At 39.8% G+C, this 23,934-nt stretch overlaps 1 protein-coding gene across 5 annotated transcripts in view; it reads right to left on the reverse strand.

The window, feature by feature from the left end:
• Positions 1 to 23,015: 23,015 nt before the first annotated feature.
• HMGN3 (high mobility group nucleosomal binding domain 3) overlaps positions 23,016 to 23,934 on the reverse strand; it is a 35,486-nt gene continuing 34,567 nt past the window's right edge. For 2 of the 5 annotated variants that reach the window (XM_024996559.2, NM_001034504.2), the window contains one exon: positions 23,016 to 23,499. In XM_024996559.2, coding sequence (XP_024852327.1) covers positions 23,461 to 23,499 — 39 coding nt within the window. In that variant the 3' untranslated portion in view covers positions 23,016 to 23,460. The other 3 variants (XM_024996558.2, XM_005210684.5, XM_005210685.5) reach the window with 2 other exon arrangements.

Raw genomic sequence — 23,934 nt, forward strand, 5'->3', positions numbered from 1 at the left:
GATGAAAGCTATTTTCTATTGCTCTCTGGAGGTCTGATTTCATTGTCTCTCAGAGAGGTTCCCTATCACCTTTCAGCAATAAATTCTGAGATTTGGGTTTGAATTTAGTAATTAATGGGGACTCATCTGAGGTTGGGCCCCTATATATTCCTTGTTCTACAGGCTGAAACATCATCTCAGTAACATCTACTACTACCCAAATCAATTATGAATAAGTAAAATCCAAGAGCTTTTCTAGAAATACCTGTGTAAGTGGATTTTATTTCATATTATAAAGGGTAAAAGGACATTTACTAGAAGACTCACTCTTCCTTGATTCACCTTGTTGGGATATTTTTTAATTTAAAAATTGAAATATAGTTGACCTACAACATTATGTTAGCTTCAGGTATACAATATATAGTGATTCAATATTTAAATATATTACAAAATGATCACCATGATAAATCTAATAACCATCTGTTCCCACACAATTTTATTATAATATCATTGATGCTATTTCTTATCATGTATAATATCTCATAACATATATTTTCTGATTGGAAGTTTGTACCTCTTAATTCACTTCACATATTTCACCCAGTCCCACAACCTGTGGCAACCACCAGTTTGTTCTCTATATCTTTAAGTTTGTTTTCATTTTCTTTTGTTTATATTATTTTTTAGATTCACCATGTAAGTCAGATCATACGGTGTTTGTCTTTCTCTGACTTATTTCTCTTAGCGTAATACCATATAGATCTATCCATGTTGTCTCAAATGGAAAGCTTTCATTCTTTTTATGGCTAATATTCCATTGTCTGTGTGTATCACATCTTTATCCATTCTTCTATAGATAGACACTTAGGTTGCTTCCACATCTTTATCACAAATAATACTGCAATGAACATAGGGGTGCATGAATCTTCTTGAGCTGGTGGTTTTGTTTTCTTCAGGTAAATACCAAGAAGTGGAATTGCTGGATTGTATTAGTCCAGTGATTCTACTTTTATGTTTTGAGGCACCTCTATACTGTTTCTGCAGTGGGCATACCAATTTACAACTCCACCAACAGCGCACAGTGTTCTATTTGTTTGCAGCCTCACCAACACTTGTTATTTCAGTCGTTTTGATAATAGCCATTCTGACAAGTGTGAGGTCATATCTCACTGTGGTTTTTGATCTGCATTTCCCAGATGATTAACGACGTTGAGCATCTTTTCATGTGCAGGTTGGCCATCTGTGTGGCTTCCTTGGAAAAAGGTCTGCCTTGGAAAAAGACCCTCTGCCTGCTCTAGCTGTGTATCATCTAGCAGCAAATAAAGTGAAGTTCAGTCACACACAGTGAATTTGCCTTTTACACACGAATTCAGGAAAAGCTATTTGGCCCTGTGCTAACTCCATCACATAGATGATTGCAAACAATCCCAAATTACTCTTAAGCTCTTGGACTCTGTAAGGACACTGTTGGAGACAGAAATGTATCAGGAACGGATGTATTTTATTAAAACCCTCTTTTAAAATCAATTTGTTTAATTTTGGATGCCCATTAAAGATGAATAATGGACTATTCTTAAAACAAATGCTACATAAGAGAAGAAAATTTGAAATATAACAGTATGGTATGTGGTTACTCTGCAACTTCCTTTGAGATTTAAAAAGCCTAATTTAACATTCATTACTTCATCCTGAAGTTCATTCAGTAGCCTTTTTCATAAATTACATTTTTAGTGAATGCTTTGCATTAAAGCTTTAAGAATTGTTTCCTTTTGCTGCTCTTCTTATTGAGCTCATTTTTTAAGTCCAAAATGGCTATTGACTTGCCATGTTTGAGGAATTTTCACAGTTCAATATCATTAAAAGAAGTTGTGTGACTTTTGTGGGGAATAGCAAATGTTTGTTATCAATGATAATAATGATGCTGATACTTTTTTGGTAAAAGAGAGTATAGTCAATTAGCTTTTCTTGGACATTGTATAACCATTCACACTGACAACGTTGCTGAACTTGACATGTTGACAATCTTACATCCTTTCTCAAAAAATAAGAATTGCAAGATGTCGCATAAAAGAGAAAAAGCATACACTTTAGAACCAGGTAGACTCTGGTGAGACTCTTTCTACAACTTTTATTAACAGTTTTGGATAAGAATTATTCCTAAATTCATGTTTCTTTATTTGTAAAATAAGAGTAAGTTCTTGCTTAGATTTATTATGAAGATTAAAGTTCATAATGTCAACAAAATGCTCAGCAAAGTACCTGGCACAGAAAATCTATGAGCTGCTCCTTGTGACCCCAGACTAGATGTTAGTTTCCTCAGTAAAATATCTTTCTGTCAGGGAGGCACACTGACTGAAACCGCCCACCCTGGCCAGGCACCATAGTAACAATTTGAATGCGTTGTTTTACGACCAGGATGTCCTGGTAAGGAACACGGAATTAATAAGCCACCACCAACCGGAAGAGTTAGAGTTCAGGAAAGGTCAAAAGGAGACAGCACATGTCTGACCACCTCCCAGAATCCTTCTCGCTGGCATCCATCTTGGCTGAACAAGGCGTGCACCGCCAGGAAGGACTCTGAGTCAGAATGATTGGCTAAAGACAACCCGGAAACTAATCCCATCACCATAAAACCCAAGACTGCAAACCATGTGGCAGAGCAGTTCTCCTGGGTTCCCTTACCCTACTGCTCTCCACCCGGGTGCCCTTTCTCAATAAAATCTCTTGCTTTGTCAGCACGTGTGTCTCCTTGGACAATTCATTTCCAAGTGTTAGAAAAGAGCCCAGTTTCGGGCCCTGGAAGGGGTCCCCCTTCCTGAAACATTTCCACAATATTAGGACAAGTTTGTCAAGGCCTAGTACATACATATCTATCTATCTATCTATCTATCTATCTATCTATATACAATTATTATTATTATTCTTTGCAAATAGTCAACTCTCTTTGAACCAGAGTATTTGGCTAACATAGTACTCCTAAAATATGACTGATAACAAAGAATTAGTGTATTTATCGTAAGTCTCTCAATAGTTCTCAAATACAAAAAAATTAGAACAAAACCAAGCTTAAATATAGGCCTAATGCCATAGAATCAGTTCATGAATTGAACTGAGAAAGAAAAGAAAAAGAGAATTTTTTTGTTGAGCACCTGTTTCTTTTAATCACCAAAGAATGAGAGATTGTATCTAAAAACTTTGTCTCTGAGCCCAGAATGTAACTTTACTCCACTGATGGTTTTCATGATATTTCTAAACAGGAACTACACATTCTTCATGAAAGTATTAAATATTCTTACAGTTGTTCCTAGGAATGTTTTATGTTTACAAACGTGATTTGAATTATAAGTGTGTAGGGCTTTGAAAAGCCTAAAGCAGAGGGCCATTGGTAGGAATGGTGCCATTTACACTTTTTGCAAGGATCATTTGTAGGTGCTCAGGACTGTGTTTTCAACTTGGTGTGCAAAGATGTTCGGAGTTGTAAAGAGTCAAGTGTTGAGAGTTGTGTGTTCTATTCACTTTGACTGTCAAAGTCAGGACCCCTTGCTGGTGTTCAGTCGCTCAGTCATGTCCAACTCTGTGAGCCCATGGACTGCAGCATGCCAGGCTTCCCTGTCCTTCACTATCTCCTGAAGTTTGCTCAAATTCATGTCCAGTCAGTGATGCCATCCAACCATCTCGTCCTCTGTCGCCCTCTTCTCTTCCTGCCCTCAATCTTTCCCAGCATCAAGGTCTTTTCCAGTGAGTTGGCTCTTTGCATTAAGTGGCCAAAGTATTGGAGCTTCAGCTACAGTATCAGTCCTTCCAATGAACATTCAGGGTTGATTTCCTTTAGGATTGACTAATTTGATCTCCTTGCTCTCCAAGAGACTCTCAAGAGTCTTCTCCAGCACCACAATTTGAAAGTGTCAATTCTTTGGCGCTCAGCCTTCTTTATGGTCCAACTCTCACAACTGTATATGACTGCTGGAAAAACCATAGCTTTGGCTATACAGACCTTTGTCAGTAAAGTGACGTCTCTGGTTTTTAATATGCTGTCTAGGTTTGTCATAGCTTTTCTTCCAGTATAAACGGCTGACTGTGTCTTAGAAGTCGAGGATATGATTTCCTTCCAAACAACCAGGGCCTCTTGTCCCATTAGGGTGCAATCCAACCCCAGGGAATACCGATCCTAATCCCTCAGAACTGTCCTTGATTTTGTGTGTGTGTGTGTGATCAGGCTCATAAGTGCCTTGCCAAACAAACAAGTCCTGCCCACTGGTTTCAGTGTTGAAGTTTATGATGCTTCAAACCTCAACTTTCACTCCAGGTGTGACGTAGAAATACCCCAGGCCAGGCTCCACCCCTCAAGGCTAGAGTATTTGACACAAGAGACTACAACATAGAAATCAGGAATAGATAATGAGTAAATCCTCTTTTTATGAAAAAAAATAAAAAACCTTTTATTGATTTTTGACATCTCCCAATTAAAAAAAAAACTATTGAGGAATAATTTACATACCATAAAATATATTCATTTTAAGTGAAAAATGATTTTTAGGGGGTTAGTTTATCAAGTTTTGCAACCATTGCAAAAGTCCCAGTTTTAGAACATAATTGTATTATTCATTGTTAGTACGTAGAGATACAATTGATTTTTGTATATTGATCTTGCATCCTAAGATCTTGTTGAGTTTATTTTTTTCTCCTTAGTTCTAACAGTTTGTGTGTGTGTGTGTTTCCCTTAGGATTTTCTATATACAGTATCCTGTTGTTTGTGAATAAAGACAGTTTTACTTTTCCCCCAACTTTTAATCCAATCACATACATCAAATCTGGTCTTTTCATGGGAAGGAGGTGCTTGCAGGAGGTATTGATCTTGGCTCATACAAGCCTTCAGAGGGTTAACGTGTGCGTGCTCAGTCACTTAGTCGTGTCTGGTGTATGGCAAGTGATAAAAATCAAGAGCCTATTCTTTGGTTTCAGGAATAGGCTATCCCTTCACAGTTATTTATTTATAACTGTGGTTATTTATCAAAGTTAATGAGGATGTTTTCCTTCTTAGGTTGAAAAAGAAAAGCTGGCAATTCAAGTACTTTTCAATGGCATTTATGGTGTAACCTGTCTTTCATGGGGATAACATGTTATATGTTATGTACATAGTATATGTTATGCACTATGCACTATACTTCAGTATGCACTATGGATACTAGGTATTCATCACATTACTTCTTACCCAACTGGGCAATGAAAGAATCACTCACCCCCTACAAAACTGTCTCTTTTCTTTTCCTTCATAATTTCTCAACAGCACTTGATAACTTCATCAACCCCCTTTAAGTCCATGTCCATTACTAATTTAGTGCTAAATCCCACTCCTTGTTCTCACCATATTGCTGCTAACCTGATCACTTTCATTGTTCCTCTCCCTCTTTCTCCTTGACCATCTAAAAAGCCAATGATATTTTCTCCATTATTAAAACTACTAAAGGGGACTTCCCTGGTGGTCCAGTGGTTAAGAATCTGCCTCCCAATGTAGAGGACGTGGGTTTGATCCCTGGTCAGGGAACTAAGATCCCACATGCTGTGGAGCAACTAAGCCCACATGCAGCAACTAGAGAGCCTGCATGCCACCACAAAGACCCAGTGCAGCCAAAATAAAATAATAATAAGTAAATAAAACTACTCAATATTGTTCCAGAAAAAATGTCCATTCATACAGTTACCATTTCCCACCTTGATTAAAGTAAACTTGTCCAGTTAGCCTTACTTATAAATCACTTCCATTCACCAAAACTCATGTTCCATCGTTGTTCTTATAAGAAAAGACTGTTAATGACCTCCTCTTAACTTCAGTCCCCTAGCAGGATCTTCATGATTTTGTGAATCAGGTTAGTCTCTTTCGGTCTGATTTGTGTAATCTTGCAAGTTTGAAGTGCAAAGCAGCCAAATCTGAGAAGACATTGGTCTCTGTGTAGCTGTCCTACTGAAGTCATTGGTCCTGTCTCCATTTCAGAGAGTGTATCACACATTCATAGGTTTACCAGCTGGGGGCTTGGAAGGAGGGAAGGTGTTCTGTCCTGGTCTGTGTAGCTGGGCACAGATGATGCCACAACTTCCAACTGATACCCAGCACAGAGATGCCACAACTTCCAGCTGATGACCTTCTGGCGTTTGCAGACAGAAAGAGGAGGAAGTGTGAAAAAGACTTAGGGCAGTGTGAAAAAGACACCTTATGAGTTACTGTGATGAGTGTCAAGATGGATGCACTGAAGCTCAGAGAAAAGACCTGCGTGGGGAGGATCACCAAAGGTTTCAGGAAGAAGGTGCCATGGGAATGGGGACCTCAAAGAAGTTTTTGTTAGAAGGGAATCTAAGCAGAATAGTCCCATGACACTTCAGCTATCAAAGCAAGGTTAAAAACAGCCTAAGAAAGCAAACATCCTGGGCTCTAGTCCTGTCTTGGCTATTTTACAATCATGTGGTCTTGGGCTGTCACTTATCTGTGTTCCCATTTCCTATCTTTTACATGAGAATGACACTCACGATATCCCTCTCAAAACTTTTGCAAAGGTCACATGATACAATGTCTGTGTACACTCACTTGTAAATTCTAAAACACTATATGAGAATAGCTTAAGTGTAATGTCTGCTATACACATGTTCTGAAAATTTATTTTCCCTATTTGAAAGTCAATGGATAATATTTATGATTACAAATTATTTGAATAACCTACAACATATTATTATATATAGTGTGTAATTAAAATGATCAGAATGGAACTTGTTCATATGTAGGGGACCTACTGTAAATTAAAATTTTTAAGACAGAATGGAAAAACATAGAGAAGGAAGTTTATCTGTGATCTCAAACCTCTCATTCCATCCTACTCCCAAGGAAGAGCACAGATCTCACCCCTTGGGGCCTGACCTCTCACCCTGACTTCACGGGGGAGGTGACTGGGGTTTCAGAGCAGTACATCTTACCATGGGTTGTACTCTGCTTCAGAGGGTGTGGAGACATTAGTTGTCACAATGGCCAGAGTCGGGAGGAGAGTGCGGGTGGTCCCCAGAGGAGGACTGGCACTTCCTGAGCAGGAACCAGGGATGCCAGACATTCCGCCACGTGTGAACAGTCCTGTACAACGTCACATTGTTTCTGCATCTCTCATGAATTTCACGTGTCCACCTGGGCTTTCACGTATAAAGTCCAGGATTTAAAAAAAAATCCTGTTTATAAGTTTCTGAGCCTAGAATCTAACTCTGGTTTGACATCTACACACTGAGTATTCTGACTGCTTTTTGTACAGTTTTAACCATTGTGCTCGGAGAAGGCAATGGCACCCCACTCCAGTACTCTTGCCTGGAAAATCCATGGATGGAGGAGCCTGGTAGGCTGCAGTCCATGGGGTTGCTAAGAGTCGGACACAACTGAGCGACTTCACTTTCACTTTTTACTTTTTATGGATTAGAGAGGGAAACGGCAACCCACTCCAGTGTTCTTGCCTGGAGAATCCCAGCGACAGGGAAGCCTGGTTGGGCTGCCGTCTATGGGGTTGCACAGTCGGACACGACTGAAGCGACTTAGCAGCAGCCGCAGCAGCAACCGTTGTGCTTAGTTTGAAAACTTTAACAAGCATTGTGCACCATTTCAGGAAATCACATCACCAAGAGCAACGCCATTTGTAGCGTCTGAATCTCTGATGCCACTGCAGCTGTTGCATTGCTGTGATTCCAAGCTTAGAAATAAACATATTTATCTCCTATTTTAAAGTCTCAAGTGTAAAGGAAATAAGCTGATAACTCACTGAATATGTCTTACTTTTCTTAGATATGACCTTATTTTATACATCTATCTATAGTTTATTATATCTTCTTATGAAGTCACACCCAAACATTTACATATTGAAATACATAGGTCATCATAAATGACTTTGATTTACATCATTCTTTATTTTACAGTTAGAGCAGTCTACCAAGGTTTTTTTTTGTTTTTTTTTTTAAACAGGTCTAATTGACATACAATATTAGTTTCAGGTACACAACATAATGATTCTATATTTGTATCCAATGTTATATGATGACCACAGTAAGTCTAGTTAGTGTCCTTCCACCATAATATCACAGACATTTTTCTGGTAATGAGGACTTTTATGATCTACTCTCTTTCAAATATGCAACACAAAAGCTGTACTCTATATTCCCAAGACTTACTTTCTTTTTATAGCTGGCTAGTAGACTATACTTTTTGACCCCTTGACCGGTTCCCAAATCACCCTTACCCTGGAAGCCCCAAGCTGTTCTATCTACGATCTTGGTTTTTCTTGTTGTTTTTACTTGTCTTGTTTTTTAGATTCCATATATAAGTGAGATCATGTGGTATTTGTCTTTCTCTGTCTGACTTATTTCACGTAGCATAATGCCCTCCAAATCCATCCATGTCAACAAATGACAAGCTTTCACTCTTTTTTATGGCTAAATAGTATTCCATTTTAATATACCTCATCTTCTTTATCCATTCATCCATCAGTGGTTGTTTCCATATCTCGGCTATTGTAAATAATGCTGCAATGAACATATATCTTTTCAAGATACTGTTTTCATTTCCTTCAAATAAATACTCAAAAGTAGAATTGCAGGATCATATGGTAGTTCACGTTTAAATTTCTTGAGGAACCTCCATACTACTTCCATAGAGGCTGCACCAATTTACAATCCCACCAATGACGTTAACTTCTGAATGCCTGTAGGCATGGTATATTGTCTGTGAACTTTAGCTCAGGACAGTAAAAGGAATGTTAACAAATATTTGTTATACACAGTGGGTGGGTCCCATAGAGTTGAACACAACTATTCAACTGAAGGCCTGAAGGTTCTTTTTTGTATTAGACTTGGATCCCTCCTGCCACAGTTTAATGCCATTTTCCGTTTTCAGTCTTCCCCCCTCTCCCTTTGGAGATGGAAAAGAGCTACTGAAAACGACCTTAAAATTCTCTTTGTTTATGTCTCAAAGTGTAAATGATGTAATATCTTACGCTCGCCAGGATTGGCATTACGAAGTCTTTTCTGGGTATAAATACAATTTTGCATGGCTCAACGTTCAAAATCCACATTCCTGTGGACTCAGCCAAAAGATGGCAGCAGCTTTTCTGCAGTCTTCTCACTGCAGCCTTTTGTGAGCATCCCTGGCCAGCTGCAGGACGGTTCGTGCTTCGTGATCAGGGAGCCTCCTGAGTCTCCACCCCCAGGGCTGGGCCCACTGCACTGTGTATTCTGGCCTTCGCACTGCTAATTCACCAAGCTAATTAGGCTAGTTAAGGGTCCATAAAGGCAGAAATCTGTTGGAGTTTAGTCTCATTCATTTCTTTCAGAAAAATTTGCAAGGAAGCTCCTGTCAGCTTTTGGAATGGGAACAGAATCTCCCAGGCTTGGCATGAGAACCAGTTGAAGGCGCCAACCTGCCAGGCCAAAAGATTCTGGTCACAAAGAGTCCCAATTCAACTTTTTCCCTGAGGCAAACTTCAAAGTATGCAGGAATCAAAAACTCATATTATGAAAATAAACCCAGAAATAACGCACGTAGCTAAGAATTGCTGGAAACACATTTCTCCCGCTGCACCTCAATTCTCTCTGCCTCTAGAACTGCCTCGTAGTACTTAATCACTTCTACGGAAAACAAAGGCAGCTTCTCTGACGGTCACTTCATTCCACTGGTGCCTGCAGAGTTTCTTTCACTTGTGTTTAAACATTTTTATTAAATGAAGTTATATAGTTTTCCACATGACCAGCACTTTTTCTAAGCACTTTAAAAAATATTAATTCATTTAACCCTCATAACAGCCCTATGAGATCAGCACTTTTATTCTTATTTAATGGATGAGGAAACACGTAAATACCATTTCCTATTTCCTTTGGTGGTGGTTCCTTTCTCTCTTTCTTCCTTTCTTTTCTTTTTTTGTTTCTGCTTCTTTTTTTTTTTTTCCCCTACATAAGGTTTTAGGACTGTGCCTAGTAACACTTTGGAACCAATTATTTTTTTTTTTTAATCATTGAAAAAAATTGGAAAATGACTACAATTTGGAAAACGGAAAATTTGAAACCAAGTTTTTAGTCATTGAGAAAATTGGAAAATGACTTTTTGTAATCATTGAAAAAAAACTGGAAAATGAGATCAGAGCAAAGCATTATCTCAAACCACAATGTTTGAAGTTGCAGGGATTTTTTTGTTTCGTTTTGTCTTGGGTGAAATATAAGCCACTTTAGGAAGTCCATGGAAGAGCCCAAACTAAAAACTCTTAGAGATTCATTCAGCCAGCAGGATCACGTTAGCAGAATAAAGCAGAGAGATTTAATCTCTTGGATTTCTCTTGTTTTACTGTGCTCTTGGCATTGCCGAGTTTTCCCCCAACTAGTGAATTGCTTACCTCCGGCTTTTTGGGGGGTGGCCAGGGAAGAACAGTACCCTCACAACCTGCGTCAGGACGTTGCTCACGCATCAGTGCACACATTCAAAGAGCAAATGCCCAACTTCATGACTACTGCAGAGGGTCATTCACATTTTTTTGCTTGCATCTATACAGTACCATCTATCTGGAAGCTTTTGTGACGATTTGATTAAAATTTAATGCACATTCAGCTAGTTGGGTTTACAAAATTACCAACGTGCTGACAAAATTGTGACATTTGTGGCCTGTTACAATTAAACCTTTCCTGCAAAAGAAGAGCGTTCAGGAGCTTCACTTGTTAAATCTTCTTCCCTCATATACTTTCTTTAGGGTATTGAAATTTTTACCACCCTTATTTTTGAATTCTGAAGAGCATGCCATTCTGATTTGGATTATTGTCAACTATCAATTAGTAGAGAGAGGTGTGGGACTGCTCTCTCTTTAAAGCATTTTTTCCATGCCACTGACATTTTATAGCAAGCCTCCTGTTAACCGAGATGGTTAGAGAATGTGGAGGTCTCGTTACTTGGACAAGGGAGAAGTTTATGAGAAAGCCCATTCTGTTAGAACTCTTGGACTTCTTTACAAAATTAATTAGTCCACTTAATGACCTTAGCAAACAAAGTGTGTAGTATTAAACATCACTGAATCTTTCTTTCAGGGCTTGCTGTCTTATTATGCCTTAGGGTCTTTATCCAAAAGGTCCATTATTATTGTACAGAACTGTAGTTAGAGAATGGAGGAGACAGGATCTAACCTGGACCTACCTACTCTGGAATTCTATTCACTTACTTCCCTGAGATGAGCTTGCTTCCTTATTAGCAAGAGGTACAAGCTCTGGTGCAGCCTGGCAAGGGTTAAATGCTAGTTCCACCATTTACTCACTGCATAACCTTGGGCAAGGGAGTTAGTTATCTATTCCTAAATTTTTCTAGTTTGTAAGACAGGCAAATAGAAGGCCCCTTCACAACTCACTAATGCTCATGTTAGGAGTATTAAATATTCATACACAAGTATAACGTAGGAGGCCTGAGCCCTGGGTAGCCAAACTGCAAAATCTAAGGACCCAGTCCCCAAAACAATCTTCACTTCTGACCCCAACCTCACCCCTGAACACTGTAGGTTTGGGGATTCTCAAAGCCACCCCCAGATTTGCTAATGGGATAAACCTGAGAGGACTCACAGAGCTCACTGAAGGCAATTACAAGCATGGTTATAGTTTATGATAAAGGATACACATTAGAACCTGCTAAAGGGAGAGCCACACAGGGAAGAGCCTAGGAGGGTTCCAAAGGCAGAGCTTCCATTGTCCTCAGGAAGTGTTCAAGTCCTGGCACTCCTGCTTGACAATTCACAGGGAGGATTACAAGCCCAGGGTGTTCACCAGGGCTTTGATGTGCAGAGGTTTTACTGGGGTTTCATTATAGAGGCATGTTTGGTGATTGATTGCCCTTGTGGTTGAACTTGGTTTCCATTCTCCCCACCCCAAAATTGGACTGAAACCACGTGGCCCGGGGGCTCACCCTGAATATCAAAGACACTAGTATCAACTGCTGCTACTGCTGCTGCTGCTGCTGCTAAGTCGCTTCAGTCGTGTCCAACTGTGCAACCCCATAGATGGCAGCCCACCAGGCTCCCCCGTCCCTGGGATTCTCCAGGCAAGAACACTGGAGTGGGTTGCCATTTCCCTCTCCAATGCATGAAAGTGAAAAGTGAAAGTGAAGTCGCTCAGTCATGTCTGACTCTTAGCGACCCCATGGCCTGCAGCCACCAGGCTCCTCCAACCATGGGATTTTCCAGGCGAGAGTACTATTTCAAAGGTTTAAAGGTTACCCCTCAGAAGCTAGAGACATAGGCCAGATTCTTTACTGGCACAGATTAAGTACTGTCCTAATGGGTATGATTATATTACAGTGTAAGGAGAACCTGTATTCCCACCACTCGATCCAAAAATTAACATTTTGCCATATTTGTAGTATCCATGTAGATAAATATATGTGTACGAATGGGTGAATACATATAATAAACATTGTATATACATGCATTATATATTCATATATATTATACACACATTATATATATTCATATAGTATATACATTATTATATGTACATAAACATTATATGTATAATATATACATTATATGTATACTATGTGCTCAGTTGTGTCTGACTCTTCACAGCCTCATGGACTGCAGCCTTCCGGGCTCCTCTGTCCTCCTCCTCTGCCACTTTCCACTCTGGGGGATCTTTCTGACCCAGGGATTGAAATGGTTTCTTAGGTCTCCTGCATTGGCAGGCAGATTTTTTACCACTAGTGCCACCTGGGAAGCCCCATATATATACTATATACACTATAGTGTATGTATATACTATATACACTCTATATACTATATACATTACTTATTTTCAAACAATTCAGATGTAGAGATATAGGTATATTTCTATATCTGAATTGTTTGAAAATAAGTTGCAGCTCTCACATGCTTTCACCCCTAAAAAACAAAAACAAAAAACTGCAGCACACCACACATTACCTAAGAATAACTACAATACTATATTTTACCTTAGAAAACTAACTATAGTTCCCTAGTATGCAATATCCAGACTACATTCTAATTAAAGGAAAATAGGAGTTAAGTGAGGAATCCAGTTCATTACCGGGCTCCTTTTCCCTGCATACCATGTTCATTTTGTCAGTCTCCCGTGGAAGAATCTAGGGTGGCTCCATGTTTCAAAGCTAAGCTGCTGGTGACAATTCAAGGCCTCTCTGACCATGTGGACAGCCCATTCGCAGCCTACGACAGTACATTCCCACGGACACTGACATGCCATTTCCTTAGTGCCTACTGTGTGCCAGGCCCAGCTCCAATTCTCTCTGCTTCCCACCAGCAACCCTCTCCTCCAGTCACGGTATTTTTCCATTTTCCTGCACGTCTATGCACACTGATAGCCGGGAGGAGTCAAACTGTCACTCAGGCCTTTAGGATTCCCCTGGTTCATTAGTCTTCAAATCGTGTCCCGTGGGCTCACCCAGTGAGCCTTAGGAGCTGCCCAAAGAGGTGAGGTGACAGCCTCGGGCTGGGTCCACCTCCCTCACACCATCCCCAAAGAATTATCGGTATCCTACTGCTCCCTGGTGGCTCAGTGGTAAAGAATCCACCTGCAATGCAGGATCCATAGGAGATGCGGGTTTGACCCCTGTGTCGGGAAGATCCCCTAGTTCAGGGCATGGCAACCCACTCCAGCATTCTTGCCTGCAGAATTCCAAAAACATAGCCTGGCAGGCTACAGTCCATGGGGTTGCAAAGAGTCAGACACAACTGAAGCGACTTAGCATGCACTACTTTGAAAAATGGTTTTAAAAGCCATTAATCAAACCCAACCTATCATTTTGCAGAAAAAAATGGAAGCAGGAAACAGTGAATCTATTTTTGCTCAGGTACCCAAAATATGGTTTTAGGAGATGAACCTACTCCAGATGTGACTCCACGTACTTCCCTCCAGCCTTATAAAGGTTGTTCCCCATCTGACAAGTTCTCCTGCTACTCTCAAGACTCGTCCAGACCTCCTTCAAACATCAGGAGCATATGTGCATAATACACCATAATCCTTCCACAGCTACTCAAAATGGTTCCCTGCTCTGGTCTCCTAGAGTCTTTTTTAGACTGAATTGAGCGGCTTCACTTTCACTTTTCACTTTCATGCATTGGAGATGGAAATGGCAACCCACTCCAGTGTTCTTGCCTGGAGAATCCCAGGCATGGGGGAGCCTGGTGGGCTGCCATCTATGGGGTCGCACAGAGTCGGACACGAGTGAAGCAACTTAGCAGCAGCAGCAGCAGCAGCACACATATATAATGGTTGATTTTTTTACACTGGAGTCTTTTATGGTATTATAGTATCAGACAGAATGGAATCAGTATAAAATATAGGTCAAGAAGGTGCTCTAAGAATGCAAAAGGCCAAAGCAACGCATTGTGACTGAAGATCAGTCAAGTGTCCAATTCTTTCTTGCCGTCATGGGGACATTGCAGCCACTCAACAGCTACTGATCAACTGAAGATTTTACACAATTTGATTAATCATTATTCAACTCACTGTTAAAAAAAAAAAAAGGAAAACAAAAAACCTAGAAGTGTATATGGCCAAAGGTCTGTCTGGACTCGTAAGAATGAAGCCCCAGATTACATCTCTTCTTGGGTTGTTATCAATTCTTTAGCAAAGTGCTCAGAACACAGCAGCAGCTCAGCAACTGCTGGTTAAATGTAGTTCTTGGGGGCTTTGTATATGTTAAATAAACCAGTTTTTAAGAGCACTGTTCATTACCAATTATTCAAGCTAAATTCAACCAAAAAGAATGAATGAATACTATAAAAATTTACCTTATCCTGATTTAGTAGCGTCTAAATCAGGATAAGGTAAATTTTTATAGTATGAAAAGACCTTAAAGATTTTATACTATTTTATACTATGAAAAGACCTTAAAGATTTCACAGGTAAAAAAGCAATTCTTTTGGAATTCAAAGGAGACTTGGCTCTAAAAATAAAGGTACCCATACAGGTCAGCTCCACCTCTGTTTCCTTCCTTCCATCCTCTATTCTCCCCAGATTCCGTTTTGCCTTTCAAATCACTCCAGTTCCACAAGTCGTTGGGTGGGATGGGCTGGAGTCTTCCAACCCAAAAAGACAATAGTGGAAGAGCCACAAGAAGTATTATTCAAGATCAATTATTTCCTGGAAATACAGCTAAACATTTATTCCAAGTCCAAGAAGTCATTTTTCACAGGCACTCTACAGCAACCAGGTAAATAATATTTTAAAGTGCTATTCAGTAAATTAACTTACTTAGTTTTATGTATGTTTGTTTGTGACTAAAATCTGCTCTCAAAATGAAATCCATTAGAGTAATTATATGAAGGTTTTACAGTGGAAAAGGTTAGGATTCAGTAATGGCTTTTATAAATACACATTTGTGTTACTAAGTAACTAATAATGTTAGCTTCCCCACTAGACTCTGAGCTCCGTAACAGCAGGACAATGACCTTCTCAATACTGCATCCCTAATACCTTGCAAAATGCCCAGCATTTAGATGTTCAGTATGTTTTTGATGAATAGATGAATGTGGAAGACAGACTTTGGTGCAACCCTGATATGTCCTTTGTCCTGAAAACATATGTATTACAAATCAGGATGAATTCACGGAAGACACACTAAATCAAATTTCCACAAAGGAGAAAGACCGAGGAAAAGGATCAGTTGAATCATGTGAAATCGCTGTTTCTGAAGGTCCAAAGAGAAAATAGGATAGGCATTTCATACAGTTAGGCCTAATGCGATTGTTTTATTTTTATTTAAAAAAATTTTTTATTATTATTTTTTTTTACTTTACAATATTGTACTGGTTTTGCAATACATCAACATGCATCCGCCACAGGTGTACACATGTTCCCCGTCCTGAACCCCTCTCCCACCTCCCTCCCCATACCATCCCTCTGGGTCATCCCAGTGCACCAGCCCCAAGCTTCCTGTATCCTGCATCGAACCTGGACTGCCAATTTCTGTTCTTAACAGTTTAATGTGAATGTTTTAAAAATGTTCTGCTCTCATTTCTCAATCAGTGTGAATTTATAAGACTAATTTAAGTACATTATATTTTAAAAAGAGATCTTTCCTCCTATCTTTATAGAGGAGTTTGAGAAACCAAAGTGTTTCCAAGGGGATGTAATAGGTGTCTTCAGACACTTGAAGGGTCACTGGATGAAGAATGTTAGTTCTGTACGTCCCTGATCCTGGGAGACCTGACATCAATAGTTGGCAGGTACAAGGATAGGGCTTCCCAGGTGGCTCAGTGGGTAAAGAATCTGCCTGCAATGCAGGAGACTTAAGGGAGGTGGGTTCGATCTTTGGGTCAGGAAGATCCCCTGGAGAAGGGCATAGCAACTCACTCCAGTGTTTTTGCCTAGAGAATCCCACGGATGGAGGAGCCTGGCAGGCTACAATCCAAAGTATTGCAGAGAGTCAGATACAGCTGAAGCGACTGAGCAGGTACCCACAAGGATACAGTTCTTAGCTCAACAATAAGAAAGTACTTTGTAATAGAGCTGTTTGAGTGATAATGTCAAGACTGAAGGAACTCAGTAAGTCTAAGAAACTGTTTGTCATGTTGTAAAGGGGATTTAAACCTCCTTGGAAGGGAGTAAGATGATCTCAGGGGTTCTTCCCGTCTTCAGAGTTGATAACCTGGCTTCAAGCAACTCAATGAGACCCATCAACCTAGGTCTATTTATCTCTATGTGAATATTTCCTGTTAAATTATTAAGCAATTTGTAATCTAGAAAGAAAGATATTACACAGAACATGGTGTAATTTTTGTAGAAAAGTGAAGTTGGGTCTAAATTAAAAAAGAAAATGTGAGCACACAGGTCAAACTAGTATTGTCCCAAGAATAGTACCACAACCAAAAACGATGTTCCTAAAGCTATGATGTGCCTCTGTGCGTGCATGCTAAGTTGCTTCAGTCGTGTCTGACTCTTTGCAACCCCATGGACTGTAGCCTGCCAGGCTCCTCTGTCCATGGGATTCTCCAGGCAAGAACACTGGAGTGGGATGCCATGCCCTCCTCCAGGGGATCTCCCCAACCCAGAGATTGAACCCACGTCTCCTATGTCTCCTGCATTGGCAGACAGGTTCTTTACCATTAGCGTCACCTGGGAAGTCCCAAACTGGATTCTAAAAGGCTTTAGTTTAAATACAAACAACCCGCCTGCCACTCAGGAGACCCCAGTTCAATTCCTGGGTCGGGAAGATCTGCTGGAGAAGGGATAGGCTACCCACTCCAGTATTCTTGGGCTTCCCTGGTGGCTCAGCTGGTAAAGAATCCACCTGCAATGTGGGAAACATGGGTTCGATCCTTGGGTTGGGAAGATCTCCTGGAGAAGGGAAAGGCTACCCACTCCAGTATTCTGGCCTGGAGAATTCTGTGGACTGTATAGTCCATGGGGTCATGACTGAGCGACTTTCACACAAAATAAAGATGATTTAATTTTTGCACTAATTCCAAGGAATATGAGCCTGAATTGTGGTTTATATGTTTGGGTTACACTGTCCAATTAGCTTAATTTGGAGACACATAGAGCAATGATAACATCCTGAGCTTGATTCTTCTCTTGTTTATTGAAGACCACACTGAGTTCACCAAGTATTTACTCTGCCTTTACATATGTCACAAAGGTGAAAGAGACAATGGTCACTGTGCCCCAGGGACTAACATCTCACCTGCTGCATGGTTTGACTCCTAATACTTCCTGAACATCTATTTTGTATCATTTCACACTTTTAACACCCAATCAAGGGTACTATTTTTATCATTTATAGACAGGAACTCTAAGATATGCAGAGTATAGACAGACTAAGTAACCTGTCCATGATTATATGGAGAGTAAGAAATAAAGACAGGATTTCAACCTAGGCAGTCTGGTTTCAGAGTTTACAAGTTTAACCAGTATTATATTGCCTTTGACATGAAGCACAGTTTTTCCTTTTGCACACCGAGACTGACCACCTATGACAGACATACCTGACATATGCACCAGCCCACACCTACAAGGCCCATTCGTATTCATCCAATTTCCATTCAGTTGGCATTTATGGAAAATCCACTGCATTTTAGGCACTGCATTACCTGATTTCATAGAAACTATCTCATTCACCACTAACAGCTTTGTCGAACAGATATTATCTGTATTTTAGGGATGAGAAACTGAGCAGAAGTTAAATGACCTGGCTGGCTTCACATAGGTGAGCAATGGTGACCTCCTTAAGTCCTGTGCTTTTAGTAGCTTCATAAATGTCATTTTTAATGGTGTACAGTCAGTGGATTTTAGTACAGTTACAAGGATGTACAACCATTTTAAAATTCCAGAACCTTTTCATTATCTCCCCCGAAGGAAACTGTTTCCATTATCCGTCAGTTCCCACTCTCCCCTCCCACTACCTACCATGAGTCTATTTTCTGTCATTATAAATTTGTCAATTTGGACATTTGGCAGGCATGAAATCATATAACTGTTTTTTTGTGACAGCCTTCTTCCACTGAGCGGATGTTTTCAAGGTTCATCCTTGTGACAGTATGTATCAGTACCTCATCCTTTTATATGGTTGAATAATATTCCACCGTGAGGCACATTTTGTTCATTCATTCATCAGTGAATGGACATCTACATTGCTTCCACTTTGGGGAAAATAAAAAATACTGCTATAAACATATCATGCATCAGTTTTTGAGTGAATATGCTTTCAGTTTTCTTGGGTATATACAGAACTCCTGGGTCATTTGGTAACTCTTCCACTTTCTGAGGAGCTTCCAAACTGTTCCCCAAAGATGCTGCACCATTTTACGTTCCCACCAACAACAAATGAAGGCTTCAATTTCACCAGGTGCTCTCCAACACTTCAATTTTTTAAAAGTTATCCTAGTGACTGTATTGTCTCCTTATGAGTTTGACTTGCATTTCCCTAATTATTTTGAGCATTCCTTCATTTAAATCTTGGCTATTGATACATATTGCTGGAGAAGTGTCTATTCAAATCCTTTGCCCATTTGAAATTTTAAAATTGTTTATTGTTGGGTTTTAAATTTTTATTATATGTTCTGGATAATAGGTACTTATCAGATTTATTATTTGTAAAAATTTTCACCCATTCTGTGGATTATACCTTTACTTTCTTGACGTTTTAAATTTTGATGTACAATTTATCTAGTTTTTTATTTGGTTGCTGTGCTTTGGATTTCATACTTAAGAAACTACTGCCTAACCAAGGTCATGAAGCTTACTCATAAATATAATCCTAAAACCGGCTTTCACCTTCTCTTCTCATACAGGAGAGAGATGTATAATCCCATATTCCCTTTGCAGTTTTAAAAGAGCCTGAACCTCTACTTGGCACTGGATAAAAAGGCTCATTTTTACTGAGGCATAGGAGCATCATATTAATATATTTAAAGAATTCACAAGTTTTCTCCCAAATTAATTTATGAAAAGTGCTTATTACAGGGTAGTAAATAAATTGTGGCTACTTATAATTATTATCTTAATCATTATAATTACTGAAAGATATTTTATGTCAGCGTTCTGGATACAATAATAGAAAATAATAAAAGTTCAGAGCTCACAATTAAGAGAGAGGCATTCAAAGAGATACATTAGCATAGGTGACAGCTAAAAATTGAGATGGCCTCCTTGTATCTGCTGCGATTGGAAACCTGAAGGACAGCATTTGTAGCTCTAGCTGAGAAAAACATCTCCTAAAATTTGAGGAAGGAAAAAAACTTTCGTTTCATAAACCTGTTTCAAACTCCTTAATCATTTTAACGTCCCCCAAAGATGTTATAAAACAGTTCACCTGCTGTCGGGCTGATGTATCTGATGTATCTTGACTTTTCAGTTCACACGATCTTTTCACAGAACATAAAAATGAGAATTACAGAGCCACTTGCTTCTCAAAGCCCACTTATTCCACTACAATCCATGGGCCGGCCTCAGGGAGAATTTTAGGACTACCACTTACGACTGGACAAGCAGTGCACCGCTCAACCTTAAGGCCATGCCATTTGACTCAAAGTCACTGTGGATCCAAAGAGTTATGATTTTCCAGCAGGTTAGGCAGACAAGTGGGCTTTCCAGGTGGCTCAGTGCTAAAGAATCCGCCTGCCAGTGCAGGAGATGCAAGAGACACAGGTTCGATACCTAGATCGGGAAATGGCAACCCACTCCAGCACTCTTGCCTGGGAAAATGGGTTGCCATTTTCCCTGGACTAGGAACTGGTGACCCACGCCAGTATTCTTTCCTGGGAAATCCCATGGACAGGGGAGCCTGGTGAGAGTCTGTGGGGTGGCAAAGAGCTGGACACAACTGAGCACCGCACAGCAGAACACAAGCAGACGAGCATTTTGGAGAACACATATTTTTCTAACTTGTGTACGTTCACTGAAGGGGTAAGCAATGTGGCAGTGGATGGGATTCCCAAACCTTCATTGCATCTGCTGGCAGCACACTCACACCCTTGGCAGCATATCCTTAGGTCTTCAAGTTCTTGGGGAGCAACGCAGGCTTCCTGTGTTATTTTGGTAGCTGTCTGCTCTACAGTATTCCCTTGCTTTGTCAATGTGGCAGTAATAATACCCATTAACTTCAAGAGACGTATACCAATGGCCTACAGAACCCCTGATCTTTGTGTGTTTGAATAAAAAGTAATGAAAGCAGTGGCCATGGCAAATAAGGATTTAAAACACACTGATTTCCCAAGAGAAAAATATCACAATTCATAGAAGACATTAAAGTGATGTTAAACATAGGAAAAGCTGTTTTACTAGTAATAAGTTTAAAAATTAAAACAGTACAGCATATTTTTCATTTATGAGACTAACCAAAATAAGGGTGTTGACAAATGCAGGAAGAAATGGCATTTATATGCTGTTGATGGAAGTGGATAGGGACCACTTTTTCGGCAATGGTGAGAACATGGAATGTATATTCCGTTTGATTCAGACATTCCACTTCTAGGAAATTATTTGAGTTGAAATATGTAAGTAGGCAAAACTTTGTGTACAAGAATGTTTACTGCAGTATTACTGGCGATACTGCACTGTTAGAGATAATCTTTGTATCCAATACAATTTATTGGTTGAATTAAATTCAAAATAGAATGCGTAGTATGACTTTTAAAATTATATGCACATATGTACACATGCGCACACAAGTGCTTCTATCTGCACATATACACAGTAAAACAGAGAAAATGATGGGACAGTGACTATCTCTGGGAGATATGAAGGGGGAAAAGGATGAGTTTGACTTTATATATCTTTGTAATGTTATTTTTTAAAAGATCACCAGCAGCACTTTAGAAATTAAATGTAAACCTATGAAGTTTATACTTCACTTCGGAACTGGAAGCTAGCCAGAAATATACTTCAACTGTGTATTAACTGCATGATGAAAATATTTTTGTCAAGTGATCATAGGATACCAGCTATTTTCCTTTGGGGTAAAAGTTCTCGGCATATCTAACACTCATCAGTCAAGGTACATTTCATAATCAGAAACCAAATAAACTATATATGAGATTATCCTCCATATAATACAGTTCCTATCTGTAGGAGATTAATGCCAAACTTGGGACAATGACACAGGTGTAAATTCTGAGTCCTGAAATTATACCTTGGAGGAGGGAGCTTGTTTTTGTTGATAAGAGAAAAGCATGGAAAGCCCTAGGAACAACAGCCTTTGTGCAAGAGTCCCAGAGCAGCACAGGCAATAACTATTCTCCATTTCTTCATCTAAGAAGAATCCGCAGATTTCAGCTTTTCTGGGGTGTTCATGCATTTACCCAACTTCTCAGGAATGCAAACAAACAAATTTGCATTTAGAAAACAGCTCTTCTGACCATCCTTCCAGAAACAAAAAGACATTGCTATGGCCCGAATGCTTGTGTCCTCCCAAAGTTCCTATGCTGAAATTCCAACTCTCAAAGATGCTGGCAGTAGGAGGTGAGGCTTAACTCATGAGGCTGGAGCCCCTATGAATGGCATCAGTGCTTCTAAAAGAGAGATCCCCAGCCCCTTGCCCCATGTGTGGACACAGTGAGAAGTCTCAGATCTGAGCGGGCCTCACTCGATCCTGCTGGCATTTGACTTCAGACTTCCAGCCTCCAGAACTGTGAGAAAGAGATTTCTGCTGTTTATAAGCCACCCAGTCAGTGGTATTTTGCTACAGCAGCTTGAGCAGACTCAGACGGATGCTATTCAAAAGACCAGGTTCATGTCCGGATTGTTCTCTTTCCCAAGGGCGTGGAGTAGGTCACATACTCTCCTACTTCTTAGCCTACAGAGTGCTCTAATACTACCTAAGCCAACATCTTTCCCAAAAGTGGTCACTTGGGAAAAGAGCATTCGAAACTGTGAAATTCTCAACAAATGGGAAAGTATTTTAATATGAATGTAACTTAGTATTGGCTTCTCAGGTGGTACTACTGGTAAAGAGCCTGCCTGTCGATATAGGATATCTAAGTGACGTGGGTTCCATTCCTGTGTTAGGAAGATCCCCTGGAGCAGAAAATGACAACCCATTCCAGTGTTCTTGCCTGGAGAATCCACAGGGACAGAGGAGCCTGGTGGGCTATCGTCCATAGGGTCACAGAGTTGGACACGACTGAAGCAACTTGGCACAACACAGCACAACTTAGTATTATTTTGAAACTGGGAACATTTTCAAGGATGAGGCTGAGTTTATGGTTTTTCACTAGTTCTGGTTTAGCAGAATGCCATTCTATTTATAAGGATTTCAACAAAATAATGTTGCATTAAGTTTTATTATATGGTTGACTATTGCTGGCCACTTCTGGTATAAAGGTTATTAGAAATAATTCTACACTGGCACTCATAGATGATTCTATTAAAATAACATTTTTAAAGGCCATAAAATTAAGAAACAACCCTATATGAATTATTAGAGGGACCATCATGAGACAGACTGTACAAATTCTTTCCATCTTCTGCAGCAAGAAAATAAAACAATGCCTAAATTTAGCAAAGACACTACTAAGAGGCAGGTATTTTGCAGGCAGGAAAACCTTTTATTTTAAACCACAAATAATCAGCAGGTGGCCACAACTATCCATGTTTCATTAAAATCACATAAAACCTAGGTACAAAAGCACCACTGATTATTGCTCTAGAAAAACGGCATGAAAAAATCCAAATACGCACAGTAAAAGCACCACAGGATGCACAGGACTAAATTTTTAAAGCGAGTGCATGGAATACTGAAATCAATTTTACAGACAGCTTCCAATATTAAACTGGTATTTATTTTACTCAAGGATGATGGAAATTTCCAAAAAGCACGACTATGAGAAGGTAAAATGTCCATCCTTATATATTTTTGTATGCCAACTAGTAGAGTCCTAAAAAATTAGCATTTACAAAATACTCGGTAAAAATAGCTTTTAAAAGTTGTCCCAAGAGGTACATAAAATCAACCCCAATTTTCATGACCATTCATTCTCCCTCGTTAGCTACAGATTCAGTTTTCTGTGCCTGTGAAAAAAGAAAGGAAGACAAAAAAGAGAAGAGTTACTATTAAAACTACCATAAGCCAAAGACGACTCCACCCGAGCAACATGCACAGTTTGGAACATCTGTTTTTAGCGGCTCTACTGCAAAACCGAGTTCAACTCTGGGTGTAAAAACAGACAAGGCAGGGATATATGACACCAACACTTGGCTGCATTTGTTGCTTTCTGCTTTGCAAACGACCACAAAAGCTTTGCCTGCGGGGCTCCCGCGGTTCACGATTAAAGAAAGAGAACACCACACCACTATCTGATGCTAGTCACTGCAAACGTGCAGAATCGGCTACTGTACCCTTAACTCTCACTGTTTCAATCTGCCCCTTTACTGACAGTGTGCTGGGTGGGGTACCTCTGGAGGCTGAGACACTAACAGTTGAGCGAGAGATGTGGATCTGCAATC

Source organism: Bos taurus, chromosome 9, assembly GCF_002263795.3.
Source record: "Bos taurus isolate L1 Dominette 01449 registration number 42190680 breed Hereford chromosome 9, ARS-UCD2.0, whole genome shotgun sequence".
Lineage (NCBI taxonomy): Eukaryota > Metazoa > Chordata > Mammalia > Artiodactyla > Bovidae > Bos > Bos taurus.